Source organism: Chlorocebus sabaeus, chromosome 23 (assembly GCF_047675955.1).
Source record: "Chlorocebus sabaeus isolate Y175 chromosome 23, mChlSab1.0.hap1, whole genome shotgun sequence".
NCBI classification, from domain to species: Eukaryota; Metazoa; Chordata; class Mammalia; order Primates; family Cercopithecidae; genus Chlorocebus; species Chlorocebus sabaeus.
This window is the reverse complement of record NC_132926.1, coordinates 14,542,228-14,557,830: the sequence shown is the minus strand read 5'-3', so window position 1 is coordinate 14,557,830 and position 15,603 is coordinate 14,542,228. Positions and strand designations below refer to the sequence as shown.

The window sequence follows — 15,603 nt, the reverse complement described above, 5'->3', positions numbered from 1 at the left end:
TTATTTCATTTTATGGGACTATATAATAATTCTAACCTCAAGGGATTGTTTTGAGGATTAAATGAGATAATACATATAAAAGAACTAGCACAGTAAGTGGCAGATAGTTATTGTGTAAGAAACATCAGCAGTTAAATTATTAATGATAATGATAGTTATTTTGCTTAGAAGGAGACCTGGGGTGGGTGATGTATTGATTAAACATTAGCATTGATTCTGATGAAACTCCAATGTGTTCAGTCTACCTTTTCCAGAACACCCAGCAAGAAAGTCATGCCTTATATGAATCCCAAGCAGCCACGAAGGAAGGGAGTTTTTCAAGTCAAACTCCATTTATCAACTGATCAATTTCAGGAATGATTTGTCTCCATTTTTATTCTGTTACTGTGCAGGAGTCCCTAACATTTAAGTTTTAAGGGTATCTCATCTCCTATTACTGCCACCCCCATCCTCAAAAGGGTAATGGGCCTGGGGTTTGATGCCTCTGGTGCTATTCATCCTGTTTTCTCTCACCAGAAGTCACTTTTTTCCTCTTTGGACGTTTGCTCAGGCATCACTTTTCCCAGGAATCCTTATTTGACTCTACACCCCCACTCCTACCTGGCCAGGCTGAAACAAGTGTCCCTTTTCTCTGCCCCCACAGCACCATGTCATTACATGCCACTATTCTGCTTTTTATCATGTGGCACTGAAATGACATATTTACCTGTCTGTCTCCCACTAGACTATAAGCTCTCTGAGGGCAGGGTTGGTGTATTACTTATTTTTGTATCCTCAAGGTCTAGCAAAATGCACATACATTTTATTGAACCAAATGAACCCATAAATAGCATTAAATGTACCGAATAATGAATCAGAAGATACAATTATAAAAGTGACAATAAAAATTGACTTTCATTTGAGTTGTCTGCCGATGTCGCTACATCAGCAGTACATCTAAAAGCAGGAACACACAATTCTTCTGTCTCAGATACTTCTTACCTGAGTTGCGACACTCACCTGGTCCTCAAGTTTGCTTTCTCAAAGTTCTGTCCTTCCTTCCACACCCCCAGATTTAGGATATATGCCATGGGCTGCTTCTCTTGGCTCATTTTCCTGAACTTCCCAAATGAGCAAACCAGCAGGCAAGCAACTGCAAAGACCCCAAGATGGAAGGATGAAGCAGGCAAAAGTGTAGGTGGTGATTGTCCTCACCTAACAGTTTGGCTGCCAGGAGCTCCCCTACCATGTGAAAGAGAGGATGCAGCAGCCTGTGTGTGGGAGGACAATTTCTTGACCCAAGGGTAGCTCCATGTCACTGAGCACCTGCTGCTGGACTGGCTGCTCCTCCTCAAGGCTAGAGAGTCTGTGCTTTTCTTTGTCCGAAAACCATAGTCATGGTGTTCCAAAAACCACATAATGAAGAGAGTGGGGGTATTGGTCAACTCTTTGGGATGCCAATGCATCACCCTTTCCACCACTCTTCCACTTCTACCTCAAACTAATGAGTCTGGTTTTAGAGTATCTCATTTTTGTTCGTTCATTCAGCAGATGCTATTCTTTAGGAAGACATTGGAGATGCAGGGGGTGAATAAAATAAACAAGATGCCTGCATTCAAAGAGCAGTAAGGGCTATGAAGAAATGTAAGTGGAGTAGTTGCCTAGAGCAGGTAGATGGGCAAATTTCAAGGAGACAAACATGGAAGGGTTGATTGAAGAGAAGAAGTGAGACTGTGAATGTTGGCAAGGTGTTGGGGTAGGGGGTTGGAGGTGGCGTCCTGCATAGAGGGGACAGGAAGTGTGAAGACTCTAAAGGTGGAATGGCTTGGTGTGTTCAAGCAACAGAAATAAAGATGACCATATTGGCTAGAGACTAAGGGGCCACGTGGAGAGTCGTAAGGGTTACTATGGGAGTGAGGTGGGAGAGGCAGCTATGGGCTGGAGTGCTCAAGACAGGTAGGTCATCATGAGGAGTTTGGGTTTCTTTCTGCAAGCAATGGGAAGTCATTGGAGGGTGCTAAGCGGGCGAGTGATACAATCTGATTCCTCACCTTAAAATTTCATTCTGGCTGCTGCGGAGATAGGATTGGGACAATGGGGAGTAGGTGGTAGCTCAGAGAGAGATAATGAGGACTTAGATTAGGACTGTAGCAGAGACGATAAAAGAAACTGGATGGTTTCTGGACTGATTCCATTTCAGCTGTGTACATGGATATTTCTGCTCATGTCCTTTTTCTGAAATATGCAACTACCTAAAATATGAATTTAGGAGAAACATCAAACCCTCTTTTAAAAAAAGCACATCTGGAGCATTTCATTTCTTTTTTTTTTTTTTTTAATATTTGTATTGTGAGCTGGTTTCAATGTAACTTTCTTGGGATGCTCTCATGACACTCATTGCTGACCTTTGACCCCTCTGTCCTCTTTCCCAGGTCGTCCCATTCCACCTACATCCTCGCCTAGTCTCCTCCCATCTGCTCAGCTGCCTAGCTCCCATAATCCTCCACCAGTTAGCTGCCAGATGCCATTGCTAGACAGCAACACCTCCCATCAAATCATGGACACCAACCCTGATGAGGAATTCTCCCCCAATTCATACCTGCTCAGAGCATGCTCAGGGTCCCAGCAAGCCTCCAGCAGTGGTAAGGAAACTCTGTGGTGTCTGAATGTGTGGTGTTTTGTGAGTGACATTCTTGATTCTCCAGCAAAGTGACAACGCTGAAACAAGGACTGGGGGAAGGTGGTGTGGGGAGCATCAAGGTGAAATGCATTTGTTGTTTTGTGGCATGGTATTTTCAAGATACAATTGTAGAAGGTCAAAGTTATTGAAGAGGTTTTGCTTATCGTAACAGGGTTTGGGCCTCCTTCAGTGGAAGGCATTTCCCCATTGCTGCATGTGTGAGCATGCTGGTCTCAAAGGTGAAGTGCAGAGAGACACCGGCACAATGAATTTTGTATTACTACGATACTGGGCATAGCTGAGTGACCTTAGACAACCTCACATGCCCAATTTTTGTGTATCTCAGATCCCCTGGATTTTTTTGTTTGCTTTGTTTTTTGGTTTTTTGATGTTGTTGTTGTTTGTTTGTTTTGGCTTTTAACTTCTAGTCCTTGCTTATTTCGATGATTTTGAAATTACAATGTGTTCCCTTGACATCAATACTGAATGTCTTGCCAAGTCTGAAGTGTTTGGGGGGATGACCTCTCCTGTAACCCTTTACTTGTGACCTCACTTGAATTTAACAAGTTGATGGTGTGGTACTATGATAAATACTGCCTCTAAATCCGTAGTGCTTATTTTGATTTTCTCATTCACAGAACAGACAGACTGGACCCAAGGTCCTGTCCCACTTTTGAAGATTTTGTGGCCACTGTCTTAGCTCCCAATCTCTGAATCTTGGGTGGAATTGCCCTGGACCCAGAAATAATCATGACTTATTTTGATTTCTCCTGTTGGTGTTATGTTCACGTGAACATCTAAACGTAGGAATGGGCAATAACTGGAGTTTAAGTATCCATGGCCCAATGAGAGACATTTGCAAAAATTAATTGCTCCTGACCTAAAGGGTTGGGAGTTATCTTCTGAACTGGCCACTCATGAGGTTCATTAGCATATCCCATCCAAAGCAACACAGAGCTTTCCATGCCGAGAGTGGGTCTTGATGAGATTGTGTTTAGGCTCCATCCAGAAGTATATGCCACCCACCACTGGGCCCAACCTCTACAATTAGAGAGGACCTCCCAAATACATTTAAGATGACTCATTCTGGAAATGGAATGATGGACTGCTACTTAGGATGGCCCATGCCCTTCTTCATAGCCAGGCCTGATATATTTAGTAAACTCATATTCTTTTTAAAAAAAAAATTACCTAATCAAATCTCTCATCAAATGAGCAATCCATTGTTGATATTATGAAGGCCTTTAATCTACCATAAATCTTTATTAGAACTCATCAGAGCTTCTAGTTTGAGAGAAATGTGATTATGGCACTCTTAAAATGACATTACATCATTGGGGTGATTGGTTTATCATTTGGAGAAGAGACATCAATCATAACTAGCATAACCACACAGTAAATGAATTCAACCTTTCTACCGTGGAACAATGACACTGTAATTGCTCAAAATCAGGCTTAAAATGAAATCGGAAAATGCTCTTTCTTCAAATATGATGTTAACTTAATGGAATATATTATGAAAAATCATGTTTGAGGAAATTCTATATAATTAAAAATATGTGGAAATATATTCCCTTTTTACTTTCATCAGAACCTGATTTTAGCTACCGAGCCCTTTTTTTTGCTGCAGAGATTATGTTGCATTTAATTGAACTACCTTCACTTATGTTTTGCTGCTTTTTATTTCATACTATGTAATCGTGATGAATATTGTATTATGAAGGACAAGAGGCTTTTGAAATGAGGTGCACCTGCTGATAGCTTTTTAAAAACAGACAATTATTAGGGATAAAATGAGCTTTTAAAAACTATATCCTTTTATGCATATATGGATACCCAGGCAATGATGATTTCCATAAGAGAGGTCAGTTCATATCTTGAGGCCATCTGGAATGTTTTCTTAGCAATAATGCAGTGAGTGATTTCCTTTCTTTTGGACAGTGTATCAGATTGAAACTTGTTGATAGGATATTTATGTCAGCTTTATGCCTAATCAAGACCTCATTTTGGTGGACACAACAGATCTGTGTGTTCAGAGTCAAACTTATCCATTTTTCATCACTCATACCAATTTGTTCAGCTCACTTAAGACTGATAGCGATTTAAGCTTCAGTAACAGGAGAAAATACCACAGAAAATTTAAGGGTCCATTTTCATCCCAAACAGGAGCTGTGCTGATATGATTTCTTCAGCTGAGGGGATGAAGACCCAATTGTGCAATACCCTTGTTTTCAGCAGGTACTTATCATCAGAGAGTTTGTTAAAGCTCCAGTCAACAGGCAGTCATTTGAAATTCTGGACTCTGGCTTAGCTAAAATGAGAGCAAATCAAGTTCGAGTGTGCGTGTGCTCACATCTGTGTGTGTGTGTGTGTGTGTGTTTCTTGTGGAATGGATTTAAGGGCAAATTGGGGATTCTATCAAGATCTGAATGCAGTTGCCATGAATTTAAATTTGACATAAAGGATTGAAAATAGAGTTTGACACGGAAGATGCAAAGTGCAGAGCTATGTCTGAGTGTTTTGAATTGAGTCTGATGAAAGGGGCTGAATTTTTCAGGTGTCACAGCACAAACAAAGTGGCTGTGTGTTTGGATGTGTCGTGTTTAGTTGGTTAATTACACAGATTTTTTTTAATTTGTCTCTTGGCAATGACCCTGTGTTCTGAGAATCTGGTACTACTTCGGTCTGTGTCTCTTTCTTAGGTGAAATAAAACACTTTCCAACACATCAGCCGATACACGACAGTAAAACATTGTTTCCTGCTCTCCTCTTATAGTTGCTGTTATTATTTGATGTCGGTGAAGCCCATCATTAGGAGGGTCACAGTACACACTTCCTGCCCACGGAGCACCTGCTCTTTAGAAACAAACGGGACATAAACTACAGGAACTAAAATGTTTTTCCCCAACATGAAAAACTCCTTAAAGCAACAACAAAGCTTCATCTTTATGGCTTGAGTGTCATTATTTTCTATGACAGCAGTGCATTCTTTACTGGACGGTACTCAAACCTTGCCACCTTTGGAGCCAAATTGCTCTAACCCTCAATCTATGCCAATCAAGCAGGTACCCAGGTACAGTTAGTGAGATGTTTATAGGAGTGATGTTTCTCTCCCCCTTAAGCATTTTCTTTCAGATAGCTGAGCTCCAGCGAGTGGCTCATTCTGTGTTCTGACCTTCTGCCAGAGCAGGTTACTCCAGAGATGTTTCTTGTATACAGAAGCGTAATTTCAAATCCTATGAAACAACTCATCTGGATAAAAAAATCTAGATCCCAGCAGCAGCATAATGGAGGCTCCTGCAGATGGAAGAATGAGACTACCTTCCAAATCAGAATAGGGTCTGCAGTTTGCTCTCAACATATGATGCAGAAAATATACAAGCAACCACATTATCTTCTAAAAGCACTGGCTTTCCTCTACCTGTGAAACATTGAATTTTAGTTTTCTTTAAAGTTTAAATAAAGGGGCTTTGAACACTCATTAGTAGCATCAGACTATACACATAAGAAATGTAGTAACCAAGATGCCCTAGCCAGGACATTTTGGTAGAGCTTACATGGCAAAAGAGCTGTCCCAATCAGAGAGTCTCTGTTTGTAACTGAGCATATGAAGGGTGACTTGACCCTTTTTAAAAGAGCAATGTCTTTGTTAATTCTAAATGAAAATAGAATATCAAAATCAGTAGGCTTTGGGGTTGCCTAAGATTAAGATCAATAAGTTTCCTGTCTAGTTTATCTGGCATCATAAAACAAATGAGATTCATTCATTCATTCATTCATTCATTCATTCATTCATTCCTTCCTTCCTTTTTTGCACCTCCCTCATATGTAACAGCTTATAACAATCATTACTTTTTTTGTGAGACAAAGTCTTGTTGATCCAGGCTGGAGTACAATGACTTGACCTTGGCTCACTGCAACCTCTGCCTCCCAGGTTCAAGTGATTCTCATGCCTCAGTCTCCCTAGTAGCTGGGATTACAGGTGCACACCACTATACCCGGCTAATTTTTGTATTTTTAGTAGAAATGAGTTTTCACCATGTTGGCCAAGCTGCTCTAGAACTCCTGGCCTCAAATGACCCACCCACCTCCACCTCCCAAAGTGCTAGGATCATTGGTGTGAGCTACCACGCCCAGCCAACAATTAATTTTTTTAAATTGTTTTAAAAAAATTAAGCTATAATTAGATGATACAATAAAGGTAAAGGAAAAATTTAAGGGGGAAGGTATACATATATGCTCAAATGTATAAAGTCTTATTCCATTATTTAAGATAGAGAACTTGATTTTAAGCTTCCTAGCAACCAAAGCAAAAAGGGAAACATAGGGAAAAGAAGATGTGTAACACCCCATGAGATAAAAGCAAATCAGTCATTTCAGGGAAATTCTGTGAATCCTCACAATGAGGCCAGAAAGAAGTTGGTCATAAAGGAGCTCATGTGTGTATCCAGATTCTTAGTAACATCATATAATACATACGCTAATTTCCTGTCAAAATTCCTTGTAACCTCCCTCTAAATAAGACATAGAGCACACTTTCCATGTAAAAACAATTCTACAAATGTCCAATATTTGCACAGTCCAAGGGCAAAACTTGATCGATAGACAAACCTTAGTTCTACTAAAGGACCATGTAAATTTCATGCTCTATAGGCAACAGACCTTAAATATCATTGCTCATAACTGAAGTTTTATGGGAATTAGCAGACTTTGAGGTTAAAGTCACCATTCAGGACCCGAAAAGCAGATGTTCTGTGTTATAGATCTGTCCTGACAGCCACTTGGAGGTTAGAATTGATACCCTCTCATGAAAACTTCAGGACAGCCTCACTCATCTGGTCCCAAGGATCCATCCATGGGGCTGGATTTGGGATGAGGAAGAAGTCGATATTTTAACTTAATGAAACTTCTTCTCCTTACATATCTTAGGTTTTAGAAAGAAATTTTTTTCTGAGATGTTGTAAATTTTCTTGCCTCCCTAAGCAGATTATGCCCATTGTAATTTAATTTAATTTAGGATTCCCTGAATAGCTCACAGCAGTTCTTATGCACATTGATGATTGTACGGTGCTGATAATACTATCTTGCTTTTTTTTTACAAAAGTCATTGTACATCCTGTGGTTGTTTATCCCACTTCTCCTAATGTTCTGCATTTTAACTGCTTATTGTGCTCTTTATCAGCTTTTCTTCCTCCTCCCAGCATCACTTCATTCTTCAGGGACCTCCACTGCAGTTTCCCTGGTGACAGATTCATAGTAGACACTCACTAAGTATTTGTTAAATAAATGAATGAGTATCTATAGTAACCACCTTTAGTTTTCACTCTTGATTTTGGGGTCAGGATATCAAGTGCAAACATCATTCACTTTCCCATGTTGGATCTGTACTGTGTATGAGCCACTTGGACTCCAGGTTCTTCCCCAAGTCCCTTGGATGTCTGGTTCAGACATTCAGAACTACCTGTGGCTCCTTCCTGGCATCCAGGTCTGGTTCCAGCTGCCTCTCCTCTGGGTGGGTACTAGGCCCACTGGGTAGTACAGGCTAAGTCCAGCATGTTATCTTTTCTGTAGAGGTCACAGAAACAGCCATCTCTCTTGCCCCAAATGCAGAACCACAAAGGACTTGGGTTCTCAGCTCATGGACCTTTTTCTCCCTCAACACTAGTTAGTATGCTAACTACTTAATATGACTTTCTTCATGTACTTGTATTTGGTGCCCCCCACCTCCCAATGCATCAAGGATTATCATCATACCCATTTTATAGATGACAAAACCATGTCACAAAGAGGTTAAGTAACGTACCAAAGTCATAAAGCTGGAAAGTGAAGGATTTCGGCTTCAACCTTAACCTTCCTAATTGCAGAGACTTTTCTCCTCACTCCTCTGTTAAATGTTAACCTCAGAATATTTGTTTGGCTGATTGAGATATACAACAGACAGTGAAAGCATTGTATTAAAGGGCACGGGTTACAATTTTTTAAAGATTTCTTAAAACTAAATACGGCATCACAAAATACCCTTCACGCCTACTGTTTGGCAAACACACATATCCCCAGACACTTTCCCTGGAGATTCTGATTCCCTAAGCTCAAGAGGGGCTAAGGAACTCTGCATTTACCATTTCCTTCCGGTGAAGCCTGTGCTCTGACAAGTCTTGGAACCATTAATGTAGTGGGGAAGCTCTAAAGTGAAAGTTGGAGAACTTGAGTTTTCTTCACACTGCTCCTGATTCACAGCATGATTTTTGTCAGGTCATTCAATCATTGTATTAGTCTGTTCTCACATTGCTATGAAGAAACACCCGACACTGGGTAATTTATAAAGGAAAGAGATTTAATTGACTCACAGTTCTGCATGGCTGGGAAGGCCTAAGGAAATGTACAATCATGGCAGAAGGTGAAGGGGAAGAATGACACCTTCTTCACAAAGCAGCAGGAAGGAGAAGTGCAAACAGGGGTAATGCCAGATGCCTATGAAAGCATCAGATCTTGTGAGACTCACTCACTATCAAGAGAACAGCATGGAGGAAACTGCCCCGTGATCCAATTACCTCCACCTGGTACCACCCTTGACATGTGGGGATTATGGGAATTACAATTCAAGATGAGATTTTGAGTGGGAACACAGCCAAACCATATCAATCATCATGAACCTCAGTTTCCCTATCTGATTAGATTGAGCATTGATTTAAAAGGCCTCTTGTTCTAGTATTCTGTGTCTGTAAGCTCCTTGTATCTGGCTGGACCAAGCTGTCCCAATGTTAGAGACTCCCCAACTCCTCCCCTGTATAGTGTGGATTTCATCCCAATATCTGGGACATTGTCAAAACTAAGGCCTACACAGTCATGCAAAACAGATCCTTGTAACTTACATGCAAAAGTTGAGAAGAGTGGTTTTGGGATGTTATAACACTTGGCTGAAAATGTTGATGGCAATCCTATCAAGGAGAGAAAGCACAGCTCCACCAACACAAACCTGGGCTCCCAAAGACCCTCACCCTGGCCTCCTAAACAAGGTCTCCCACCCCAATAATTGGGAACAAATAGTCCTCAGGACTCTCTCAGCATTGTTAACTTGCCTAGCAATGTAGCAAATAGAGATTAGACTTTTCCTTCTTTTCCTTTGTGCCTTCTTGAAACAGAAAAACACTGCACATGAGCACGTGTGCACACACACACACACACACTTATATGTGTAGTTTGTAGGTCCAGCAATTTCCAGCCCAACTAGAGTCAGGACCACTCTTCTGCACCGTGGTGCAAATGAGCACACAATCAAGATGGACAGGTAATTCCTTTAGAGATGCACAGCATGGAAGTGACAGACAGCAGAGAACTGCTCTTTCTCAGCAAATAATCTTGATATTGACAAAATTCTCAGGGTCGATAGGCATTGTGTACATTCTACCTCTCCATTTCTGTCCCTGGCTGCTTGATACATACAAAAAGATGTCCTAGGCAAGCCCAGAGACTGGGAACTACAACTGATATCTTAACAGTTCCTGCCCTAGTAATTTTTACCCGGAACTTCAGCTTCTCCCAAATTCTCTTAAAGAGTAGATTCAATTCTAACTAGCTTCCTGCATAAGATTCAATAGTCATTTTTAAAAGTGTCCCCAGTCCCTTGTTAGAGATGTCTCAATTCTTGGGTTGAATCAAAGGATTTCATTATTTTAGCAGTGGGCAGTTTCAACAGAAATTATAGCCCCAGCCCTGGGTACATCTCTTAGACCCATATCCAAAATAATCATGAAGAGTGTGGACTCTGACATCCACACTACATAGATTCAAATCATAGGTCAGCCACTTTCTAACACTATAATCTTGAGCAACTTACTTAATCTATACCTCAGTATTTTTATCTGTAAAACAATAATAAGTGTCTACTAGTCCTAAAGCTGTTATAAATATTTAAATGACGTTCTGATACATCTAAACACTGTTAAAAGAGGCTTAGACAATTGAAGCAATGATTGGGTTTGAGAGTACTTGCTTTTTAATTTAACAAACAATGTTCTATTGTGGGCAAATATATATAACATAAAATTATCATTTACACTATTTTTAAGTGTACAGTTCTATGGCTTTAAGTATGTTCTCATTGTTATGCAACCATCACAACCATCCATCTCTAAAACATATTCATCTTCCTCAACAGAAACTCTATACCCATTAAACACTAACTCCCTTTCCCTCAGCCCCTGGCAATCACTATTTTATTTCTGTCTCTATTAATTTGTGTCTAAGTACCTCATATCAATGAAATTACACAGTATTTGTCCTTTTGTGATGGACTTATTTCACTTAGCATAATGTCTTCAAGTTTCATCCATGTTGTAGCATGTAATTCTACAGGATAGAATTTTCCTCCTTTTAAAGTTGAAAACTATTCCATTTTCCCTATATACCACATTTTGTTTATTCACTCCTCGCTTACTAGACACTTGGGTGGTTTCTACCTTTTGTTTATTGTGAATAATGCTGCTAGGAATATTGGTTACAAATAATTGAGCATCTGCTTTGACCTCTTTTGGATGTGTCACCAAAAGTGGAATCACTGAATCATACAGTAATTCTATATTTAATTTTTTAAAGATTTAACATGCTGTTTTGTACAGTGTCTGCACCACTGTACATTCCCACCAGCAATACACAAGGGCTCCAATCTCTCTACATCCTCTGTTACCTTCTGTGTTTTTGATAACAGCTATCCTACTGGTGTGAAATGGTATTTCTTCATGGTTTTAATTTGCATTTCTCTAATGATTAGTTCTTTTCATGTGCTTATTGCCTGTTTTTATATCTTCTTTGAAGAAATGTCTATTCAAGTCCTTTGCCTAATTTTTAAACAGATCATTTGATTTTTGTTGATATTGTTGAGTTGTAGGAGTTCTTTATATATTCTGGATACCAATTGCTTATCAGATGGGTGATTTGCAAATATTTTATCCTATCCCATAGGTTATCTTTTCATTCTTTGATGGTGTCCTTTGATGTGTAAGGGTTTTTAATCTTGGTGTGGTCCAACATATCTATTTTTACTTTTGTTGTCTATGCTTTTGATGTCATACAACAAATACTGTTAAAGGCTTATTCTATGGCAACCATTTTTCTAAATTTTTACAAATGGTAATTCATTTAATCCTCACCAATGAAAAAGAGAAAAGCAGCCCTTGATTCTGGGAACAGACCTGATAATAAAAACTAGGCTTAGGTGCATTAGGAGGTGGCTTGTCACTCACAGCTAGGTTGTGGTGTTCTCCTACTGAACATAAACAATCTTACAGAACACCAGCAGGAGGCCACTCCATGGTTGTGGTGACATGAAATAAGATGACAAGAAGACCACACCATGATCTTGCCTCCATACAGACAAAACCAAAGTCACTGTCCAAACAACAAAAATACAAAACACCCGTCTCTCTAGGCTAAAACGGGGTGACTACTGTTTTTTTGTTTTTTGTTTTGTTTTTTCTTTGAGATGGAGTCTCACTCTGTTGGCCAGGCTAGAGTGCAGTGGCGTGATCTCGGCTCACTGCAACCTCCATCTCCCGGGCTCAAGCAATTCCACTGCCTCAGCCTCACGAGTAGCTGGGATTACAGGCATGTGCCACCACGCCCGGCTAATTTTTATATTTTTAGTAGAGACAGGGTTTCACCGTGTTGGACAGGCTGGCCTCAAACTCCTGACTTCAGGTGATCCACCCACCTCTGCCTCCCAAAGTGCTGGAATTACAGACATGAGCCACTGCACCCAGTCCACAAGCCCTTTCTAACACTCTTACTGAAGCACCCTTCTGGCTCCCCTTGTGTGTCTTCTCCCTCATGAGTTAATCAACTGTGTTAGGCCACAGTGTGCTCCTGCCTGGTGGTGTTTTGACTGGAGGACATGGGCACCTTTATGCTGTGATTTGGAATCGTTATCCCTGTTGTACAGGTGGGAAAACTGTGGCACAGTGAGGGTAAGTAATTTGCCATAGGATACATAATTATTAAGCAGTACAAGAACTTGACCCAAAGAAATTAGTCTCCACAGTGATAAGTAGGTAGAAATTTAAGTAAATTTTTGAAAGACAATTCCAGAAAAAAATACATTCAAGAAATAAAATGTAGTCATCATTTACTGCATGGCCCAGCTCTGAATAGCATTTACATGGCCATAATAATGTAAACATTGAACAATGACTTAGCTATTAAATCAGAAGGATGAGAGGATATGCGGGCTGGGCAGGTAGAGGGAAAAGCCAAGACCTGCATCTTTTATAGTAAGAAGTTACTAGATAATTCAAGAAGTTACTAAATAAAATGGAAAATGCAAGAAATAGCAGCAAAGCATGTTATTTATAGAACTAGAGATAAATGCCAAAATAATTAGCTATAAAAAGGTAAATGTGGTTGCTGCTGGGAAGGAAGAAATTGGCAGTGATGGAAGAAGATTGCTATTTTTGAACTGAATGTTATAGAATGATTTATTTCTTTAAACTATGTGCACTTTTTCTTCTGATGAAAAGAAAACATTTACAGGAGATTGGGCATGCAAAACACTTAATAAAATGTTAAAACCCCAAAATAGTAGTTATTTACTTCTCTCAAATATATTTTATTCAACAAGTATGTATTGATCAGGGCCGATGTGTTTGAAATGACATCAGGTGCTGTGAACCTGAGTAGTTAGGCATTGGAGTAATTGCGTCAAACCCGCAGATTTGTCTGTATCTGCCTCTGTTGATTAGGGAGCCCTGTGGAGTTGTTGGGGCTTCACCTCTTTATCCCAACACAGCTTAGGATGGCATGAGAACAGAGAAGATATCATGACCTACTGTTTCTCCTCGTTTCTAATCCAGTGTCCATCTAAGCACAGGTACCATCATTTCCTCAGAGATTTCCCAACCAACTCAGCCCAACTAGAGCTTTCCTTTTGCAGAATTACAGAACAGCCTTATAGTCTGCCTTATTCAATTTAGCACCTCATTGCATTCTGATTTGTAATATTCTCTTGGTGTTTCATGCATATAAGTCACTTGTGTCAACATCAAATTGTCACCACTTAAAGACAACGGTCATTTCTTTGGTCTTTTTGTGTCCCTTAGCACATGGTGCAGGTAGAGATAAGCTCAAGAGCTAGATCCTTATTGATCTAACTTAAGTAGGACAATGTTAGAGTGGGGCAACAAAAAGGTGGCAGCAGCCCCCACCAAGTCCTTCAGATTTGGGCCTGTTGACTGCAGGTCACTGTAATGTTTTTAGATCTGAGACTATCTGTGATTGTGGGTGTGATCACATTTAGAAAGAACAGAAAAAATACCATAGGGCATGATGAGAAAAGAAGTGTGTTTGTCTAACCTGCGTCTTCCTTGGAAAGGACAGAGAGATGTGAATCCAAAATAATAGTTCTTTCTTCATTTGTTTAGTAGCTGCTATCCTGAGTTGATGTTGCCTTGGTCATAGTTGCTTCCATTGATAAATATTTTGTGGGGTATAGCTACAATCCTAGGGAATGCATGGGCTTAGTGTATAGATTCGTTTGCTAGAGCTGCCCTAAGAAAGTACCGCAAACTAGGTGGCTGAAAATGACTGAATATTATTCTGTCACAGTTCTAGAGGCTACAAGTTCCAAACCATACTCCTTCCAAATGCCCTAGAGAAGAGTCCTTCCTTGCCTCTTCTAACTTGTGGTAGCTGCCAGCAATGCTTAGCATTCTTTGGTTGTGGCAGCATAACTCCAACCCCTGCCTCCACCTTCTAATGGCCCTCTTCTCCCTGCGTGTGTCTGTCGGTCTTGAACTCTCTCTCCTTATAGGGATACCAATTATTGCATTTTGGACTCACCATAATTGAGGATAAATTTATTTGAATTAAATCTGCAAATAACTTCCCAAAATCCAAATAAGGTCACATTCCCAGCTATCAGGAGTCAGGACTTCATATCTTTTGGAGAAACACAACTCAACCCACAACAGAATCCAATTGAATACTCAGCAGGATAGAGCTACTAGAAGTAGTTCCCCAGGTCTTCTCTATTATTGAACCCACCATGCTCCTTGACTGCATTCTCCATTAGATTTAAGTTCTTTGAAGGCAAAAACCCTATTTCCCTTGTGTCTCATTTCATTCTATGCATTTAGCTAGCACTGAGCCTGGCACATAGCAGATGCTTAATAAATTCTAGGTGAATTAACAAATAGTGCATGCAGTCACAGGATGGAGGAAAGATATGCAGAGGTTATTTGCAATATCCAAAGAATGGTCCAAGAAAATAGTGCACGCAGACCCTGGCTCACGGGCTGGCTCCCTCTATCTGCAGTAGGAGAGACAGAGAATGAAGAAGGCATTTCTGGATGATGGCATAGTGCAACATGAATGGCAAAGAAAGCCAGAAGCAAACAAGAGAAAGCCAATGTAGTTAATATTTAAACTCTAGAATCCAAGTAAACTAGTTAAAACATAGAAAAACTGTTTTGTGCGGTGCTTTAAAATTCTAGCACAGGCCTTTCATTTGATTTCCCCAGGGCCAATACCAGTTCTCTCTTTTGTCATTTTCCATCAGATCTTTTGTTTTGTGACTTCTGTTGCTTATTATCCTTATTCCTTTCTGGTGCTTGTAAAGCCAAAGATGAGAGGGTACATGTATTCTGATACTGAAGCATTTAGGCGGTTATCACTTAGATTAATGTTTTCTGCTAGAGTTATATTTTAGTGGAAAACAATAATTGTCTCTAAGACAGCATCTTGGAGTTGAACCAATTCTATCAGTGAACACTCAACCATGGGAAGCTAACAATAAAATGCAGTGATCAATCGTTCTTCTTTTCTCTCTTCCACTCCAAAGGCAGACATTACATCCCTTTGCTTAAAAAATAAATTAATTAATTAATTAATTAAATTAAATAAAAATAAAAAACTGATGATAGAGCACCTTTTTAACACCTCAGCAGTCAGTTTCC

The 15,603-nt window shown here is 39.9% G+C and overlaps 1 protein-coding gene across 11 annotated transcripts in view; it reads left to right on the top strand.

Moving 5' to 3' along the window:
• The window catches only part of TENM2 (teneurin transmembrane protein 2), a 702,758-nt gene that overhangs the window by 305,705 nt on the left and 381,450 nt on the right, over positions 1-15,603 (top strand). For 9 of the 11 annotated variants that reach the window (XM_038009398.2, XM_038009393.2, XM_008015241.3 and 6 more), the window contains exon 2: positions 2,412-2,621. The exons of the other annotated variants lie outside the window; for them this stretch is intronic. In XM_038009398.2, the coding sequence (XP_037865326.2) occupies positions 2,412-2,621 (210 nt within the window). The remainder of the gene's footprint in view (positions 1-2,411; positions 2,622-15,603) is intronic. 11 annotated transcript variants of the gene reach the window in all.